We start from the raw sequence: 22,151 nt of genomic DNA on the forward strand, positions 1-22,151 counted from the left end.
GTTACTGCCTCCTTATTTTCAAATGTGGTGGCTGCATCATGGTATGGGTATGCTTGATATCAGCAAAGACTGGGAAGTTTTTCAGGATATAAAGAAATGGGATGGAGCTAAACATAGGCTAAACACGGGCAGAATCCTAGAGGAAAACCTGCTTCAGTCTGCTTTACACCAGAAGCTGGGAGAGGAATTCACCTTTCAGCATGACAATAACCTAAAACACAAGGCCAAATCTACAATGAAGACAGTGAATGTTCCTGAGTGGCCAAGTTACAGATTGAATTTAAATCTGCTTGAAAATCTATGGCAAGACTTTAAAATTGCTGTCTAGCCATGATCCCCAACATCTTGACAGAGCTTGAAGAATTATGAAAATAATAATGGGCCGATATTGCACAATCCAGGTGTGCAAAGCTCTTAGAGACTTACCCAAGAATACTCACAGCTGTAATTGCTGCCAAAAGTGTTTCTAACATGTATTGACTCAAGGGGGTTAATACTTATTAAATCAAGGTATATTAGTGTTTTATTTTTCATTAATCTTTAAAAAATGTGAGGATGTTTCTTCCACTTTTACATTATAGAGTGTTTTGTGTAGATGGTTGACAAAAAAAAGGCAATTAAATCCATTTGAATCCCACTTTGTGACACAATAAAATGTGAAGAAATCAAAGGGGCGGTTAATATTTATGATACCCAGTGTATGTAATTTAGCTGTCAAATAGGAAGGGATGTAGAGGATGTCACAGCCACCAATAAATCAGATGACAAAGGGAGGGCTTTATAGCTTTATGGTGAGGAGAAGAGAAGGGAACAGAGAGGGCCTATAGCTAGCACCTGGCAATCATCTTCAAAAAGATCCCTTTGAACATGCTTATTCAGGAGCTGTGTATTCTGGTGTGGCAGTAGTGGTGAGGCTCAGGCTGGTGACTGGCGTTTGGGTGAAACACTGCTCTACATCAGTTCTTTCAGCCATGCAGGATTGGGGGCACTAAATGTAATTGATTACAAGGTTGAATGGATCCATTTTGCCACAGTTTGATTATCCAACAGGGCTTTCAGAAATAAATAACACAAGCAGATTAGGGATTGACCGTTAATCTCCTCTCCTCAAATTGACATTTTCTCTATCACACCCACACACACAGAAGCCCCCGTCATTATCCTAGCCTATATAGACAAAGAAATATCCCAACATTATACTGACATTTCAAAAAGTTTAGGAATACCACTCCCTGGCATAGCTATTGGTTGTTAGCATTGTGTCCATACTGTAGCGAGGCAGAAAGGATTTGAATGGGTCTATTGAAGAGATCACTACAATTGAACATGTGATCAGGACTGAAGATCCATTTCACCATATCATAGCTAAGCGAACCCCCTACCCCCCCCCCCCCCCACCCCACACACACACACACACATTACTATTCTGATGCAGCCTCCCCCAAGCAGTAGCCGGTGCCAGCAACTTAATTTGTAATTTATTGCTGCGTGACAACTGAAGTAATTGAACTTCTTGCCCACGGAACACCTCTGCCAGCCTGGTGGACTTTTTCCTCATTGTGGCCGAGGCAGTGTTGAGACGACCTCTGTGAAAATAAGGACACAAATCAAATTTTCCTCACCCAACATTACATCAGACCACCGTTGAGGACACATTTACAATTGTAGCATTCATGTTGTCAAAATAACCAAGCCAATGCAGTACAAGTAAATTCAAGCAAAGGAAATGGAGCCAAAGCAACTAAAAGAGTCCTAAACAACACATTGCTGGTTTGTATTCAGGTGCTGCTTCATTTCAGTGTCTTGTTTGAGAGCAACAGTGACATGGAGGTCCAAGTATCAAATATCAGTGCAAGTGCACATTTTGAAGTGCAAGTACAAAAACAATCCAAAACAAATTTAGCATCATTACTCTTTTATGTCAGGCTCTCTGAAACACAATCCAATGTCAAAAAGCACAATGTTTGCTCAGCTTTCAGCCTGTTTGAACTCCCTCTGTTTGTCTGACACATAGTATTTATGAACCACGGTGTAAGCCATGAACTTAACATCTCCCCAGAGCCAGCTACAGGCCCCCGTTTGTAGAGCTGCACTCTGGGTCCTGTCTGCTGATTCACAAGGAGAGAGAGAGAGGAGGAGAGAGAGAGCGAGAGAGAGAGAGAGAGAGAGAGAGAGAGAGAGAGAGAGGAGAGAGAGAGAGAGAGAGAGAGAGAGCGAGAGAGAGAGAGAGAGAGAGAGAGAGAGAGAGAGAGAGAGAGAGAGAGAGAGAGAGAGAGAGAGAGAGAGAGAGAGAGAGAGAGAGAGAGAGAGAGAGAGAGAGAGAGAGAGAGAGAGAGAGAGAGAGAGAGAGAGAGAGAGAGAGAGAGAGAGAGAGAGAGAGAGAGAGAGAGAGAGAGAGAGAGAGAGAGAGAGAGAGAGAGAGAGAGAGAGAGAGAGAGAGAGAGAGAGAGAGCGAGAGAGGAGAGAGCTGTATAACTCGGTCTCTCCTGAGGAAGTTACAGTCGTACCCAGGCAGGTTGTCAATTCTAAGGCTAGTCTCAACTCAGTCGGCTGGTTTCATTAGGTCCCAGTGTCTGGGCCACCAGCCATTAACTCTTGACACTACCTCACCAATATTTAGCTCCAAATCTTTCCTCCATACTATGTACTGTAGGTTTCAGATTTAGAACCTCAAAATTCTGTAATGGGTGCTAGCTGATGTGTATTCAGTAATGCATACTCATAATTATATTATAAAACAACAGGCCTACAACATTATGGTTGAGATGCTTTAATTCAACTATAGACAACCTCACCTCTCCCACTTCAGTATGTTTTGATCAAAATAATTGAGAACGAGGTTGCCATGAGCACCTGTCTACGAGGGCGGCATACCCAAAAAGTCAAAAGTCCCTCCATGAATCAGCCTCATGGGATCTGACAGCATTTTGAGTGGCATCTTGTGTCTCGCTTCTCCCAAAGCAATTCTGTATAAGCTTCAAGGCTACCCCCTGTCTCATGAGCCATTACCCAACCTCTCGCCGTGGGCACTGCTAATTTGGCATGTCCAGACAACCTTGACATCAATCACTGGAGAACGACCAATTAGCCTTTTAGCCTTGGCTCTCACAGGGCTCCATTACGTCTCTGCGGTGGCACACTCTGCCAATCTGCAACAATACATTTCAATCAAATAGTTTCTAAGAATATCAGAACAAGGTATGTTCAAGAATTGGCCTCCAACTGTGAATGAAATCAGACTCAATATCAAGATGACACAATAAAGACTTTTGCATAGGCAGAGCCTCGATTCCATAGACAACCATATATATATATATACACTACCAGTCAAAGGTTTGGACACACCTACTCATTCAAGGGTTTTTCTTTATTTTTACATTGTAGAATGACAGTGAAGACATCAACACTATGAAATAACACATATGGAATCATGTAGTAACCAAAAAAGTGTTAAACAAATCCAAATATATTTTATATTTGAGATTCTTCAAATAGCCACCCTTTGCCTTGATGACAGCTTTGCACACCCTTGGCATTCTCTCAACCAGCTTCATGAGGTAGTCACCTGGAATGCATTTCAATTAACAGGTGTGCCTTCTTAAAAGTGTATTTGTGGAATGTCTTTCCTTCTTAATGCGTTTGAGCCAATCAGTTGTGCTGTGACAAGGTATAGAGAAGATAGCCCTATTTGGTAAAATACCAAGTCCATATTATGGCAAGAACAGCTCAAATAAGCAAAGAGAAATGACAGTCCATCATTACTTTAAGACATGAAGGTCAGTCAATACGGAACATTTCAAGAACTGTGAAAGTTTCTTCAAGTGCAGTCGCAAAAACCATCAAGTGCTATGATGAAATTGGCTCTCATGAGGATCGCCACAGGAATGGAAGACCCAGAGATACCTCTGCTGCAGAGGATAAGTTCATTAGAGTTACCAGCCTCCGAAATTGCAGCCCAAATAAATGCTTCACAGACACATCTCAACATCAACTGTTAAGAGGGGACTGTGTGAATCAGGCCTTCATGGTCGAATTGCTGCAAGGAAACCACTACTAAAGGACACCAATAAGAAGAAGATTTCTGCTTGGGCCAAGAAACACGAGCAATGGACATTAGACCGGTGTAAATTTGTTCTTTGGTCTGGAGTCCAAATTGGAGATTTTTGGGCCCAACCGCCGTGTCTTTGTGAGACGCAGTGTGGTTGAACGGATGATCTCCACATGTGTAGTTCCCACCGTAAAGCATGGAGGAGGAGGTGTTATGGTGTGGGGGTGCTTTGCTGGTGACACTGTCTGTGATTTATTTAGAATTCAAGGCACACTTAACCAGCATGGCTACCACAGCATTCTGCAGCAATATGCCATCCCATCTGGTTTGGGCTTAGTGGGACTATCATTTGTTTTTCAACAGGACAATGACCCAACACACCTCCAGGCTGTGTACGGGCTATTTTACCAAGAAGGAGAGTGATAGAGTGCTGCATCAGATGACCTGGCCTCCACAATCCCCCGACGTCAACCCAATTGAGATGGTTTGGGATGAGTCGGACGGCAGAGTGAAGGAAAAGCAGCCAACAAGTGCTCAGCATATGTGGGAACTCCTTCAACACTGTTGGAAAAGCATTCCAGGTGAAGCTGGTTGAGAGAATGCCAAGAGTGTGCCAAGCTGTCATCAAGGCAAAGGGTGGCTATTTGAAGAATCTCTAATATAAAATATATTTTGATTTGTTTAACACTTTTTTGGTTACTACATGATTCCATATGTGTTATTTTATAGTTTTGATGTATTCACTATTATTCTACAATGTAGAAAATAGTAAAAAATAAAGAAGAACCCTTGAATGAGTAGGTGTGTCCAAAGTTTTGACTGGTACTGCATATATATATATATATATATATATATATATATATATATATATATATATATATATATATATATATATATATATATACAGTGAGGGGAAAAAGTATTTGATCCCCTGCTGATTTTGTACGTTTGCCCACTGACAAAGACATGATCAGTTTGTTTGGAGGAGGAGGAATGCTGCCTATGACGCCAAGAACACCATCCCCACCGTCAAACATGGAGGTGGAAACATTATGCTTTGGGGGTGTTTTTCTGCTAAGGGGACAGGACAACTTCACCGCATCAAAGGGACGATGGACGGGGCCATGTACCGTCAAATCTTGGGTGAGAACCTCCTTCCCTCAGCCAGGGCATTGAAAATGGGTTGTGGATGGGTATTCCAGCATGACAATGACCCAAAACACACGGCCAAGGCAACAAAGGAGTGGCTCAAGAAGAAGCACATTAAGGTCCTGGAGTGGCCTAGCCAGTCTCCAGACCTTAATCCCATAGAAAATCTGTGGAGGGAGCTGAAGGTTCGAGTTGCCAAACGTCAGCCTCGAAACCTTAATGACTTGGAGAAGATCTGCAAAGAGGAGTGGGACAAAATCCCTCCTGAGATGTGTGCAAACCTGGTGGCCAACTACAAGAAACGTCTGACCTCTGTGATTGCCAACAAGGGTTTTGCCACCAAGTACTAAGTCATGTTTTGCAGAGGGGTCAAATACTTATTTCCCTCATTAAAATACAAATCAATTTATTAAATTTTTTACATGCGTTTTTCTGGATTCTTTTGTTGTTATTCTGTCTCTCACTGTTCAAATAAACCTACCATTAAAATTATAGACTGATCATTTCTTTGTCAGTGGGCAAACGTACAAAATCAACAGGGGATCAAATACTTCTTTCCCTCACTGTATATATAATGTCAAATTCAGTTCAATCTCTAAGCAATTTAATTTAGTTATGAAAGAGCCTTTGTTTGTTCTATTTCACACACACACACACACACACACAGAAAACAGCTTGTCTCTTGCTCATCTCATTCTTGATCATTAGTACACAGATGGTCGCACTGTATTTCATTACGCCTGTTTATTTGTGTGCAAATGTATTTATTTTAACAACTTAACTTCTTCTTTAACTCTCATGTGAACACTGGATAGTCTACCATTCTCTTGCTAAGCATGCCCTCCATACTTCCTGGATGCTGGCCTTCAATCACCACAGAAAGAGATGGGGATTGACTGAGATCCAAAATAATTGCCAGAAACAGGGAGTTCAATAATGTCAAACATGCATAGGGAGAGAGATCGATGCAAAGTTCTGATCTCCAATTGATTAAATGCTTCTGTTCTCAGGTCCAAGGATAATCTCACCCACTGATTTATTTGTGCGGAGAATGTTTTACAGAACATGCAATATTGATCTCTCTCACTTTCCTCCTTATCCACCTCCATCCACTCTCACAATGGCTGCGTTAAGACAGGCAGTCCAGTTCTGATCTTTTTTTCACTAATAGGTCTTTTGACCAATCAGATCAGCTCTGAAAAATATCTGATGTGAAAAGATCTGATGTGATTGGTCAAAAGACCAATTAGTGTAAAAACAATCAGAATTGGGCTGCCTGTGTAAATGCAGCCCTTGTGTCAGTACAAAACGTAATGTAACAACAAAACTAAATGGAGCACATGACAACGACATGGATGCAGCGCAGAAGAGCAATAATGTCACATGAGGTACTTGAATGCCACAAAAAGCTGAAGATGTCAGCACCACTGATGTACAAAACCTTATCAAACTAAATTATAATGTGAATGAGTGACAACAGGTTTACTGGTACCCATAATTAAAGTTCTGGTTCCGATTCTGATTCTTCCTTACAAAAAGAGTTGTAAATATAACATTTTCCATTGACAAAAATGTGATCTATTGATATACTATAGGCTGTAAGAAGCTGTAACAGTGAGGTTAAATTAGGTAAGAATGCTAGACAACAATGTGTACCTGTAAACAATTGGTGCCTAATTATCAGTCAAATAGATTTCCTTTCAAGAAAAGTGGTCAGTATCTAGGACTGGGTGATGACATCTCCATTCAGATTAAAAGAGTAATCTGAATAACAGTATCATGAACTAGTCATCGAGTTCTGTTGAGGAATATTTGGAGGATGCTGTCCATCTGTTTTACCAAGGAGATCACTCTGTGTCTGATTCAGCCATACTCATAGTCTAACCAAATTTCTATAAATAGAATCAACGTCTACAATACAGAAACACTTTCCTTGATTGCAAAGTGATACTTGAGATAGAAAAAGACCAGGGGAGCCAAAGAGGATGGAGAAATTCTGGCCTTTTCTCTATCATTAAATCTCCCTCTGTACTGAATTACTCCCCAATCCTTGAGTTAGCATCTTGAAAACACTAACTGCCAGCTTTTACATTACATAGCCAGATGGAGGGCAAAAGTAGAATGTAGCGACAAGAAAGTAGGGCTATTGGGGCTTGAAATGTTTCCACCAGGAAATGGAATGTGCCCAACATGTCATTAAAATCTTAATTGTCTCATATTAATAGGACATGTCTCCTATGTTTAAACTCACTCACTCTGCATAGTGATGTTTGGCATATAAGATAACTACAAAAATCCTATTACATTTCCAACTGCTCTGGCTGCCCCTTGAGGAGAGAGGACAAGCGATAAAAATGAGGAAAAACCTCTGCTCTTTTCATCTGCAGGGCTATTAGTTATTCTAGTCAGCAGAAACCCTGAGTAAGTCTTCCATTTAGTGTTCCCATACCACATTCTCATATGAAAGCTAGATTGTGAGGAAGTCCTCCTGACTAGAAACTGTTATGCACCTGTGCACTTAATAATGGATGACATTACTTTTAACATGCCAGAGGTGGCACCAGAGGTCCCAGAGTGGTGGGGCAAATTGAATTCTCTGGTAATCTAACCAGGTAAAACTCTGGGCTGTGGCGGTCATGACAGTCGGTTATTGTCATGCAAAAGACTGCAGATCTCATGGTAAATGACAGTTAATTAACATAAACAAGTTTAGCATCTCCACGCCTCCATGCATAGGCTTACAAGCTGCTGATGCGCGCCTTTGGAACGTCTACATTTCAAAAAGTATAATAAATCATATTAATATGTGGTCCTCTGTAGCTCAATTGGTAGAGCATGACGCTTGTAACGCCAGGGTAGTGGGTTCGATCCCCGGGACCACCCATACGTAAAAATGTATGCACACATGACTGTAAGTCGTTTTGGATAAAAGCGTCTGCTAAATGGCATATTATTATAATATCCACCATTAGAGAATATCGCAAAAAAAGCTTGAGCTCTGTTCATGCCTCAGACCGCAGAGCAGTTCTCTCATCAAGTGATCATAATGTAAAACTTGTTTCAATTTAGAATAGCCCATTATCAAACAGGGGCAGGGGAAAAAGACATGTCATCCGTAAGCACTAGAATAGCGAATGGAGGCCGTGCGCTTTCCACTCGGTTCGTTTTTCAATGATGCCCTTTGTTTTTAAAGCGGGGCTGTGCTTAATATGAGCAGCTGAAAAATCAGTGGCAGGTAGCTTAGTGGGTAAGAGTGTTGTGCCAGTAACCAAAAGGTCACTGGTTCTAATCCCTGAGCCGACTAGGTGAAAAATCTGTCGATGTGCCCTTAAGCAAGGCACTTAACCCTAATTGCTCCTGTAAATTGCTCTGGATAAGAGCGTCTGGTAAATGTAGGCTAAATTATTGAGGGGTGTCCCATCCCTGTTCTTTGTTTATGTGGTCTAAGGCTGTGCCACTAGAGATCCTGGTTCGAATCCAGGCTCTGTCGTAGCAGGCCGCGACCGGGAGACCCATGGGGCGGCGCACAATTGGCCCAGCGTCGTCCAGGGTAGGGGAGGGAATGGCCGGCAGGGGTGTAGCTCAGATGGTAGAGCATGGCGTTTGCAACGACAGGGTTGTGGGTTCGATTCCCACGGGGGGCCAGTATGAATTTTTTTTATGTATGCACTCACTAACTGTAAGTCGCTCTGGATAAGAGCGTCTGCTAAATGACTAAAATATAAATATAAGAACACTTATTTCACTCCATGCATCAACCACTGTTTGAGGAGCATGCTCTCGCTGCGCAACAGATGATATTCCGCCCAAACTCTGTATGCGATGGGCTCTCCAACCCTGTTCCTGCAGCTACCCAGTGCTTAATTTGGGAAGCCAAGTGAAATCTGTTCGGGAACATCGATAGCAACATGTTTTTCTGCAATGAAGCATAAAACTGTTGACAGACCCTCTGCACGCTCGAGTAAGGAATAGAGGAGGAGGTGGATGGTGAGATATTCTGTATAGCTAAAGGTCATGTATCACCCAATTAATTATGAAAATATAATTCAAAATCAAATACACATTTCTTATAATTGTAGGCTAACTGTAAGCCGCCCAGCACAATCAATGAACCAGCAGCATCGCCTAGGGCTATATGTTCTCTCCCAGACTCGTGGACAGAATTTTTGGAGCAGACCATAAGGTAACCATCCATCCAGTATGCATAATAATACAGTCCACACTCAAAGGCGATTACTCAAAAAAATTTAATTTTGGAGTATAGGCTAGACCAATTATGTACCAAAGATATCTGAAATCAGTTTTATTTTATGTTTTTCTGCAATGGGTAATATGCAGTAGGCTATGTATTGTATAACAGCACAATTATTTAATTCAGGGTTTTTTTCAGGCTTGGGCTCATAAGCTTATGCATAAGCTCTAATATGCCTATGAGTGTTTTGAATTAATCATCAACTTAGAATGCACTGTCCATGTCGTTGTGTTAGGTTGAACTTCTTTCTTCAAATTGATCATCACAATGAGTTTTTTTAAAATCATGATATTGTTTTGATGATAAGTGTTTGATGTGATTTTCGATTGTATTTGCATTGATGTCAGAGTGGTTAGAGGGACAATAGCGCCCTGAGTACCAGGCCATTAGGACCTGATGGTCATTAGCAAGTTGGATACTACCAAAGCATGTCCAGACTCAACGGTCAAGTGGAATTGTACTGCGGTCATGACTCATGACTGCGTGTGTGGCGCTAATATGGTTACCGCAACAGCCCTACTCTGGACCCAGTAGGGTATGACAGTGATTAATCAGTTGTAAAAAAGTTAGATATGGGCTATGATGGGACCAGAGTTTTTCTAATCAGGTCACATGGTTTTATAAAACTCCTGAAAATACTCCTGGCCCTGTGGAGCTGAAAACAGCTAGCTATGTTTTTTCCTAGTTGGACCTGGGTTTACAATGTATCCAATTTCAGTTTGTGTGGTTGTTGGTTTAGCTTTCTGTAACTTGCAAGTATGGTCTGCATGTGTAGGTGCATATTGCTTCATGATTGCAAGGTGTCCCAATATCTTTTCCAACTGTCCCATTATCAGATTTTAATGTCCATTCTAGAATGCCCTTCTAGCCTATCAGAAACGAGTATTCAATAATGCTGCGTTATAATTAAGCAAAAAGGCCTGAGGGGGTGTGGTATATGGCCAATATACCAAGGCTAAGGACTGTTCTTAAGCACGATGCAACACAGAGTTCCATGAATACAGCCCATAGCCATGGTATATTGGCCATATACCACAAACCCTGAGGTGCCTTATTGCTATTATAAACTGGTTAACAACGTAATTAGAACAGTAAAAATACATGTTTTGTCATAGCCGTGGTATACGGTCTGATATACCACGGCTGTCAGCCAATTAGCATTCAGGGCTCGAACCACCCAGTTTACAATTCCAGTTAATCATTATGGATTGAAAAGGTCAAGGTTGCCTAGCCAGCCAAATTTGATTACATTTACATTTTTTCCGAACCAGTGTTGGGGAGTAGTGAACTACATGTAGTTTAACTAGTAATTTAACTACATTTTACAGTAGGTTGGTGGTAGTTTAACTAAATTAAAATCTTGGTAGTGTTTTTAATAGTTTATTACTTTTTTGTCATATACAGTAGTAGTGTAGTCAACTACTGGAACTCACACTACTTTTTTGCAAAAATAAAATAAAATATCCGTTCAGACCCCAGTCCTACCTACCTACAGGTTATGGAAAATGTGCTCTTTTAGTATTTCTCCAGAAGGTTTCCTCAAGGAGAAAGCCCCCACTTCTATTTGAAAGATAATGAAACGTAAATACTTAAATACTACAGTTCGCAAAATCAATACAGTAATTATTATAGTATATACTGCAGTTTTTTTTTACTACAGTGTTATCACGTTTGCTAAATAAATAGGCCTATTGGAGGAAAGTGGAGAGTGTGCTTTGAGCTTTAATAGAAGTGTGTTGTGCCTGGCCCCTGCGACCTGTGATTTCTATCATCTGATTGGTCAAGACATGCACAGAACCTGCAGCACTCCGATGTGAATGACAGATAAATTGTGCGCGAGTTAACAAATCATGAGGCAAATCAGCAAAAAAAAACAGTACTTTGTCCCTCTTTTTAATGCTTTTGCATCAATATTTTTTATTCAACTAAATCAAAAGTGGTGGGGCGCTGCTAGCCTATTACCAGACTGATTACTACTGTAGCGAAACAGAATGTAAGCTCAAGAGACTTCCGGATGGTTGTACTAGGTTAAGGCGCTGCCCCACCTTATAGAAAAGCCCTGGGGAAAATGCCAGCTCGCCACATCTTTGCCGGCGTCCCTGAAACGTACATCTACAATACATTTGTGCTTGCTCCTTCGGTACGTTATGTAGGATTTGTGATACTTGAGGAGGAAATTGAGAAAAACATACTGTAACGAGGCAAAGTACTGGTAAGTGGTGCTAAAATATTATAGGAAATAGAAACTACCTTCTATAATATTGGGCAATTCATGAGCAACCTTGCTCCACTCCAATGTGCATGTGCTTTTTGGCTACCAAAGGGAACACTGAGTCTGAGAGAAAGGTGCAGACTCAAGTGGCACTCCCTGGGCGACTTCCTCTCTCAATCCCTACACTCTTAGAAAAAAGGGTTCTTCAGCTGTCCCCATAGGAGAACCCTTGTTGGTTCCAGGTAGAAACCTTTTCGGTTCCATGTAGAACCCTCTGTGGAAAGGGTTCTACTTGAAACCAAAAGGGTTCTACCTGGAACTAAAAAGGGTTCTTCAAAGGGTTCTCCTATGGGGACAGCCGAATAACCCTTTTAGGTTCTAGATAGCACCTTTTTGTCTAAGAGTGTAGCTGTGGTCCTGAGAAAAGGTAATGCAAAAAGAAGAACAACTATGCAGCATGAATTTCCATCTTCAGTAGTCAAAATATGAATGCCATGGCTTTACTTTTGATAAGTATTATTGCATGGTATACTGTAATACTGTAGCTGTAAAGTCACATGAGCCAAATAGACTGGCTTAATCTGATTAGATGCCTTGTAATTCAGGGGGCCAGACATAATATCAGTTTACATTATTGCTATGCTCAATTTGTAAGGCTTCACAGTAAGTGATTTGCTGGGGCTTCCTATGTCAGAAAAAAATAATCTGGTGCTGCTATTACACAATGTAATAAATCAATGAATTGATGACAATAAATCTGATTACTCTTTTATCAAATGAGGCTTTGAGAGACATCAGAGGAAATACAGGTGTTTGGCTACAATAGTGGTAAAATGTTGAAGGGTAGAAGTAGTATTGGGAATACCTTTGAAGTCCATGAACCTTCTTTCCACTTTCCTTCTCCTCACTACCCTTCCCTTCCCCTCCCCCTCTACCTCTACAGTATACATTCCTCTATGACTCAGTTCTAAACCACTCAGTGTAGCTCACTACACATGTTGGATAAAAATGCACACTGACGGCCTCTCGCTCAGTCTCAGATCTCCAATGAAGCCTTCCAATTTACTGTAATAAAATCAAGGTCCTTCTTACTGTAAGAAAACAGCCTGACTGCCGTCTTACAACATCAAGGGCCTCTGTGATGGCTTCTGGCCTCTGCTTACTGTGGTTCTGCTTTGTCAACAAAAACCTGCCTAGCTTTGCTCCTCTTTGGCTAGAACCAGAAACATCTAATGACAGAGGCATAGCGAGAGAGCAAGAGAGAGAGAGACAGGGCCAGGTTTGAGATGGTAATGTAGATAGAACTTATCTTAATAGAAATAGACTGTTTTGCACTGAGGATCTTCTGTACTTGATAATTCAATACCTTTACTGAGCTTTATTTTCATGTAATACACCAGCCATTAGACCCGAGAGGTGTTAAAGGTATAGCCTCTGTCTATTTATCAAGACATTAATCGATTTATCACTATCAAGAAAGTAAGAGGGAGAGAGTTCAAATAAGACAATAGTGACATTCAGTTCACACTATCACATAAAAATAAGGAAAGCACGTGGGAGAATCCCAACATTCTTTGAATGCAATGTATAAATAACAAACAAAGGAGTCACCAATCAAGATTCACTTGACTCAAGTTTTTACCACAACCAAAGCCGTCGACAAGGTATGCTGCTGTAGCAAATACACACGATAGGAAAAGAGTCACTGCAAAGTGACTTGATCTGGCACGTCTCACTTTTTTGATGAAGTCATCATTCTATTTTGCCTTCAGACATGAATTCAAACAGAAGTGCAAGAAAACTTGAACTCGAGCTTCACTCTCTAACTCTCAATCAATTCATGGTGCTTCTTTTTTGACAGAGAGGTAAACTGTACTTTAAATGATCTGGGATTATCTGAACTAGCCTGGCATGTAATGACTCAAGTCACCATGCACTGACTCATATTTCCTATCCAACAAACAGACACAGAAAGAGGAGAAAAAAATCTAACATTTTTTTAATCCCCAAAATCATCGAGAAATTTACCTCTTGTGCCTCGCAGTGGAAATGGATTTTAGGAGGGTGACGGATCATACCTCACATTCTCTGGATCCTGAGATTGTGTATGTGTAGGGTCCAGTCCCATTAACCAGCACATCCATAGTTTCAGAGTTTGCAGGTTTGTAGTCCACATAATACTCTTGCAGAGGCAAGCTGAGGGTGCGTTCTGTTTCCTGCACCTTTTTCTGCTGCTTTTTAACCATGGAGCGCTGTTGGAGCTGCTTAATGCTGCTGGGGTAGCGCTTCCAGGACACATAAATAACCAGGAGAATTATAGCCACCGACAGGAAAAGTGCCACACAGCCAGCAATAATCTTATGGAAGGATACATACTCAAAATCCTGCTCTGGGGTGGTAGGGGAGACCCCGGAAGGGGAGGGGATGGCCGTGCCACTGCGGGTCAACTCCTCCTCAACCCTGGACAAAGTGGGAAGGGGCAGGAGCTCAGACTGAGATGGGGTGTTGAGGGAGGCTGTGGTTGAGACAAAAGAGGTGGTGGGAGTGACCTTACAGATACTAAATGTCTCTACTGCATCGATCACTTTCTCTCCCTGGGACTCCTTAGGCCCAGCACAAATCATAGTGGTCTCCTTGTTCCCCTTGAAGTTCCTCAGCCAGGCCACTAAGGGGCAGATGCTAGGGCTACAGTACCACACATTCCCAGCTAGGCTGATGGTGGTGAGGGAGATCCAGGCATCCACTGTCTCCTGGGACATGTTACTAAGCTTGTTGGAGTCCAAGTTCAGGGTCTGTAGGTTGGGGAGACATTGGTACGTACTGGAATCCACTACTTGCAGTTCATTTCCAGAGAGGTCCAGCTTTTGCAAGGCCGTCCATGTCCAGGTTAGTCCCTGGCTTATTGACTTAATTCGGTTCCATTGCAAATAGAGTGCCCGCAGGTTGGTGAGGCGGGGAAAGTGAGAGAAGTTGATCTTGGAGAATTGGTTGTGTTCCAAATGAAGCTCGATCAGCTTGAGCAGCCCAGCAAAGGCATTTCGAGTGAGGCTTCGCAATCGATTATAGCCAAGATCGAGAAACTCTAAATTGCGCAAATCCTGAAAAACCCGCATTGGGACAGTTTTCAGAGAATTGGACCGCAAGTGGAGACTGAGCAACTTCCGCAAGCCCAGAAATTGACTGGGCTGGAGTGCTTGCAGCTTGTTGTAAGAGAGGTCAAGATTTCGTAAATTAGGGACAGTATGGAAAGTGTTGTTTTGTAGCTGTGTGATCTTGTTAGAGCTGAGAATCAACTCCTTCAGCCTCTGTACCCCATGGAAGGCTTGGCTGTCCACTGAGTTAATGTAGTTGTGGTCGAGATAAAGCCAAACAAGCTGACTGAGGCCTGAGAACTGACTAGCGCTGAGATTCACTAAACTGTTGTAGCGCAGAGAGAGGCCCTGGCATCCCACAGACACATTGTTTGGCACGTCCCGAAAGGCATTGGATTCACAGTATACTATTTTCCCATCACATCTACAGCTTTGAGGACAGGGGCGCTCACGAACACTGATTGGAAACGCTAGCAGCCAGCACTGCATCAACAATGGGATCATGAGCCATCTATGTCGCATCAGGGATCCTGCAGAAGGGGGGGGGGGGGAGATAGGGACACTCAAAAAGTGCATACATTTATGTCAGTAAGCATACTGTAAGTCAAAATGAGCATGCTGAGAATAAACATTTTGACACTGTGAATGAAGTGGGCGGGGAAATGTTATCTACAGTACATGTTCAGCACTATTTGCTTAAACCTGCCTTCTCAACTTTTTTAGGGGACCAGCAGGCTGTGGTCCTTCCTGCTTGGAGAACCACTTACATTCAAACTAGCACTTAAGATAAATCAGTGTCATCTCAGATGTTTTGACACACACTGAGGTGCATGTCGTCGGTCAGAGTTTGAGAAACACTGATCTGAATGAAAGTACCGTACCTAGGGGTTGTTTAGGGGAATAGTGGAGAGTGGTTGTGGTATTTTCTGGTGAAAACTTCTAACCTAAATGGAAGAGCTGCATGCTGCAAGAGATCAGCTGCTAGTGTGCTTTTTCACATTAATTAGAAATGACATCCATCAGCGTTCAATTCCTGTGGGTGATATTGAGAGTAATGTGAGGTAATATGAAAGGTTAGTAGTTCAAGAGGGATAGCAGCTATAAAGGAATCATGCTCTTTAATTATTTTCAATAAACTATTATGATTAAGACAATGGCCAAGCAGGAATATCTGTAAATTAAAAGATAATTGATGGGGATCTGTAATTTCAAAGAATCTATTAGCCAAATTTTAAAACATGTTATAAAAATGGTGACCTTCAGTCTCACATACCATAATACTTTCATTGCAGCAATTGTACATTTTATGTAGTACTATATCATGGGACAATAGGACTGCTCAGTTGTGTATAAATGCAAATAAAAAAACTGAGACAGAAAAAGACTAAAGAAGTCTAGGCTTGCAACGTTTCTAGTTGGTAATTAAATAGAATCAAAGCTATTCAAATCAGCCCCTGATTCCTTTGACTTCTTTATTAATTTCGGTCTTTATGTAACGCATTGCATTATGCTAACGAGAACAGTGTCAAAACGGCATCCCATGAAGGCAGATAGAACACTGATGAGACCAAAAACATAGGAAACCTGTTGATCAAAGTGAAGACTATTTATTTATATAAAAGCTGTTATGCCTACTGACCATAGCCTGTCCTCGTCAGCAAATGGAGTTGCGGTTACAAACTCGAGAAAACCCTTAAAGTTATCAAAGCTATAACTTAATAGCAATACCTTTGAGATGCAGACAGTTCAATCTTGCTGTCTGCCTGGTAGGCTAATTTTAGAAAGGCCGCTATCCTAGCCTACAACTGCGGCGCATTCGTATTAGCATGCGGCAGATTGATAATAGTGTTCATTTCATGAGGGTCTGCATGGCATATTATGCCTCTAGGGATTTTTATGTATTTTGTTTGAAAATGATAGGACTTTCAATTATATTCCAATAGCATAGGAAATACATAACACATGGGTTTTGTCACAATAGCCTAATGTAATCAATGTCGTGATTCGTTTGTCTTTGAGCGGTTGCCTTGCCTTCCATGAGAACAATGTATGTGGGCAAATGGAACACATTTGTATGATCTTCAACATACCCATCATGTTTGCGTGGTGTCGGCTCCTTTTCACAGGTTAGAGCCTTCTGATGCTTGACTCCAATGCCCGCATGTCGCGCGCAGTCCTCATTTGGTTGGACAAATAGCCTAACCAACACAGCTGAACTAGCCCGCTCAACGAAGCAAATGCAGCCACTTAGCTCCTCAACCAAACGCACAGCACTGCAAAGCTGCCGCTTTGCTCCAAAGTCTTGTAAGTATGGAGTAGCCTTATCTATCCTTATTTCAGTTGCATACCACGACTCAAAGTATATAAGCAAAGAAAAAGCACTGTAGTCTATTCAACAGCTGACGACAGAAAAAGCCCATAAACATCATTTAGTCTACCATGAAAAAAATACACTTTAAAAACAAGTTTATATATTTTATCTGTGGCTTGAATCTAGACTAGAACAAGCCACAAAATAAGCTGATATTCCCAGTGTAAGCGTATATTCCAGTCAGCAAGCGCCAGTGTAATTGGTGGGATTCAGCCAAGCGGATTTCTGTTCATGGTTTTTGCTGTAGCCTACAGTATTTGCCGTGTTTCGCCTTTCTCGCGCTGTAGTCTAGTCGCAACTGGTCCTGATGAGAGAAAATGACTATTCTAGTGCTGGCAAATGCTCGTGCGCTCAGCCTGCACAACAGGGATATTCGGGATGCCCTCTCCCGGTCATAACTCTCCCGGTCATAACGCGTGCCTCAGCAGTGTTGCCATCAAATGGATGGATAGGCCTACACAACCTAAATGAATTTAACATTTTGGTATGTTTTTGCACAATGAACTATACGCTACTTCTTAGGGATGTAGGTTTAACGATTCACCGATAGGCCTACGCATCGGTCCCGGGTTCAAATGTTTTGATCGGCTGAGTGCATCCGGGACCTCAAACCAATCCAAATGTAGCATGCATCATCAGAAAATGATTGAAACGTTACGAATCGCCCTTCACGATTTTTTGTTGTTGCTCAAATTACTTTCTTTCTACCTTCTGAAAATACCTCTCATATTTTGTGACAACTGCGTCCTATCCTTCAGTGTCAAACTAAACATGTCAATATGTTTACAATCATTGATGTACAAGTCATTTTGTATGCCGGACAACCTCAGGCAATATCTCTAGCCTAGTCAAACTGCGCGCAGTGCCAACGAGCACTGACCAATGAGAGGTAGGCCTATTTCTAAATTGGCACATCATTCCAAGAAACACACCTGCTCCAAAAGGAACTCACATAGAATAGAGAACCATTTGTACAAACTGGCTGCTTTTTCATCAAGCCCAAACAAAACTAAAGGTGTAATCATAATGATACATAAGAAACTCTGAATCACCATCTTGGGTAAAGGCAAAGACCAAGAAGGCAGAATCACTTTCCTTAAGTGTATCCATGATAGAAAGAAAATGCCTTTATTAATGTGTATGTTCCAAATTCATATGATTCTAGATTGTTTGATTCTCTTAACAGGATATTGTTAGAATGAACTAAATACCATCTGGTTATTGGGACAGACGTCAATGACATTTTGGACATGCGGGACATTTTACATTTTAGTCATTTAGCAGACGCTCTTATCCAGAGCGACTTACAGTTAGTGAGTGCATACATTTTTCATACTGGCCCCCCGTGGGAATCGAACCCACAACCCTGGCGTTGCAAGCGCCATGCTCTACCAACTGAGCTACACGGGGCCCACGGGACAAATCTAATAAGACCAACTACAATCCACACGCAACCAAGGCTCTCCAGCATATACTCTCTGATTACAACCTCATTGATGCCTGGTGAGCACATAATCCTAAAGCAAAAGAGTACACTTTCTACTCAAACAGGCATAAATCATTCTCACAAATTGATTTCATACTATTATCTACACCTCTATTTTCTTTAATCACGAAAATAGAAATTCGACATATGAGCTTGTCTGACCACCACGCTTACTACTGCGAACTTCACATTTCAGAATCTCCTAAAAGAGCTAAAAGATGGCATTTCAACGTTTCATTACTACAAAATGCTGCATTCAATTCAATTTGAAATTGAACTAAATAATTAAAATTGAACTAAATTCATTCACAATGATCAATAACAATGTGGTCGATGACCCCCGGATTCAATGGGATGCCACCAAATGTTTTATAAAAAATAATTTCACTGCATTTGCATCTTGGTTGAATAAATCACAATTAAAGAAGATATAAGAATTGAAATTGAACCCCAACTCCCAACGGTTCACTGTGTCCCCTAAATCAGGTACAGTGAGGGAAAAAAGTATTTGATCCCCTGCTGATTTTGTACGTTTACCCACTGACAAAGAAATGATCAGTCTATAATTTTGAAGGTAGATTTATTTGAACAGTGAGAGACAGAATAATAACAAAAAAATCCAGAAAAACGCATGTCAAAAATGTTATAAATTGATTTGCATTTTAATGAGGGAAATAAGTATTTGACCCCTCTGCAAAACATGACTTAGTACATGGTGGCAAAACCCTTGTTGGCAGTCACAGAGGTCAGATGTTTCTTGTAGTTGGCCACCAGGTTTGCACACATCTCAGGAGGGATTTTGTCCCACTCCTCTTTGCAGATCTTCTCCAAGTCATTAAGGTTTCGAAGCTGACGTTTGGCAACTCAAACTTTCAGCTCCCTCCACAGATTTTCTATGGGATTAAGGTCTGGAGACTGGCTAGGCCACTCCAGGACCTTAATGTGCTTCTTCTTGAGCCACTCCTTTGTTGCCTTGGCCGTGTGTTTTGGGTCATTGTCATGCTGGAATACCCATCCACTACCCATTTTCAATGCCCTGGCTGAGGGAAGGAGGTTCTCACCCAATATTTGACGGTACATGGCCCCGTCCATCATCCCTTTGATGCGGTGAAGTTATCCTGTCCCTTTAGCAGAAAAACACCCCCAAAGCATAATGTTTCCACCTCCATGTTTGACGGTGGGGATGGTGTTCTTGGGGTCATAGGCAGCATTCATCCTCCTCCAAACACGGCGAGTTGAGATGATGCCTAAGAGCTCCATTTTGGTCTCATCTGACCACAACACTTTCACCCAGTTGTCCTCTGAATCATTCAGATGTTCATTGGCAAACTTCAGACGGGCATGTATATGTGCTTTCTTGAGCAGTGGGACCTTGCGGGCGCTGCAGGATTTCAGTCCTTCACGGCGTAGTGTGTTACCAATTGTTTTCTTGGTGACTATGGTCCTAGCTGCCTTGAGATCATTGACAAGATCCTCCCGTGTAGTTCTGGGCTGATTCCTCACCGTTCTCATGATCATTGCAACTCCACGAGGTGAGGTCTTGCATGGAGCCCCAGGCTGAGGGAGATTGACAGTTATTTTGTGTTTCTTCCATTTGCGAATAATCGCACCAGCTGTTGTCACCTTCTCACCAAGCTGCTTGGCGATGGTCTTGTTGCCCATTCCAGCCTTGTGTAGGTCTACAATCTTGTCCCTGACATCCTTGGAGAGCTCTTTGGTCTTGGCCATGGTGGAGAGTTTGGAATCTGATTGATTGATTGCTTCTGTGGAAAGGTGTCTTTTATACAGGTAACAAACTGAGATTAGGAGCACTCCCTTTAAGAGTGTGCTCCTAATCTCAGCTCATTACCTGTATAAAAGACACCTGGGAGCCAGAAATCTTTCTGATTGAGAGGGGGTCAAATACTTATTTCCCTCATTAAAATGCAAATCAATTTATAACATTTATGACATGCGTTCTCTGGATTTTTGTTGTTGTTATTCTGTCTCTCACTGTTCAAATAAACCTACTATTAAAATTATAGACTGATCATTTCTTTGTCAGTGGGCAAACGTACAAAATCAGCAGGGGATCAAATACTTTTTTCCCTCACTGTAGGAACATTCCTTCATATGATGTGGAAGTGCCCTGCAGTTAAATGCTTCTGGGGCAAAGTTACAAAATTAATTCAATTATGTATTTTTTGACTAAGATGGCAACCACCTCACTCTCTCCCATTTAACCAGTGGATACAGTTACTATTAGAAGTTATAACATTAGAATCATCATTAGAATAAATGGTGCTAGTCAAGAGGGGGGGGACTGAGGGGTGGAATAGGTCAGGGTTATCTTTGTATGAATTTAATTGATTGTTTTTGTACCTGTATCCCCCCCTGAAAAATAAAAATGACTAAACGAAATAAAAAGTTGGTCAACCAAACAACAACAAAAACATGACACCAATCAAGCCAATTCATCAGCACAGCCCGATCGAAGGATAACATTGGTCCTGTTCCCCTACTTAGACGTTGTATGCATCAACCAATGGTCGTGCCCCAGATTGCTATACCATATGATGTGGTTAGCTGATACGTAAAATACCTATCCAGGAGTTGTAAGATCTGGAATGCGTCAGCAACATCTGAGCAGAGGAACACGACCATTGTGATGCCATCATGTGTTTTATTTTACTGTACTACTGATATTGATTACTGCATTGTTGGGAAAGAGTTTGCATTAAAGGCATTTCACTGCACTTGTGCACGTGACAATAAAACTTGAATAGTTATTTATTTTTGTACTTTTTACCCCTTTTTCGTGATATCCAATTGGTAGTTACAGTCTTGTCCCATCGCTGCAACTCCCGTACGGACTTGGGATAGGCGAAGGTCGAGAGCCATGCATCCTCCGAAACACGGCCCTGCCAAGCCGCACTGCTTCTTGACACACTGCTCGCTTAACCCGGAAGCCAGCTGCACCAATGTGTCGGAGGAAACACCATACAGCTGGCGACCGAAGTCAGCATGCATGCGCCCGGCCCGCCACTAGGAGTCGCTAGAGCGCTATGGGACAAGGACATCACGGCCGGCCAACCTGGACGACGCTGGGCCAATTGTGCGCCACCTCATGGGTCTCCCGGTCGCGGCCGGCTGGGACACAGCCTGGGATTGAACCCAGGTCTGTAGTGACGCCTTAGACCGCTGTGCCACTCGGGAGGCCAAAACTTGAAACTTGAATGCAGAAAACATAGGTCGTGTTCCTCTGCTCAGACGTTGCTGACGCATGCCAGATCTTACAGCGCCTGGATGGGTATTTCACTTATGCATCAACCACATAATATGTTATAGCAATCTGGTTCCCGACGGCACAGTTGATGACGTGGCACGCAACCATTGGTTGATGCATGCAATGTCTGAGCAGGGGAACACAACCATATACAGGGGAACTGATGACCCAGGATAGATGACACATTGGAGTAATAACCATGAATTGGCGAGGGACGGAGAGGAATGGAGTTCCATCACAATACGATGTCCAAATCCAAATTTTACACTTATAGTA

General features: G+C 42.0%; 1 protein-coding gene across 1 annotated transcript; it reads right to left on the minus strand.

Moving 5' to 3' along the window:
• Positions 1-13,733: 13,733 nt before the first annotated feature.
• LOC311144601 (leucine-rich repeat transmembrane neuronal protein 4-like) lies at positions 13,734-15,278 on the minus strand (the record flags this gene model as incomplete). Its single annotated transcript, XM_084180638.1, has 1 exon — positions 13,734-15,278. The coding sequence occupies exon 1, from the start codon at positions 15,273-15,275 to the stop codon at positions 13,734-13,736; it is 1,542 nt and encodes a 513-aa protein (XP_084036764.1). The 5' UTR covers positions 15,276-15,278.
• Positions 15,279-22,151: the final 6,873 nt, after the last annotated feature.

Source organism: Coregonus lavaretus (genome assembly GCF_964263955.1).
Source record: "Coregonus lavaretus genome assembly, chromosome: 17".
In the NCBI taxonomy this organism is placed as follows: Eukaryota; Metazoa; Chordata; class Actinopteri; order Salmoniformes; family Salmonidae; genus Coregonus; species Coregonus lavaretus.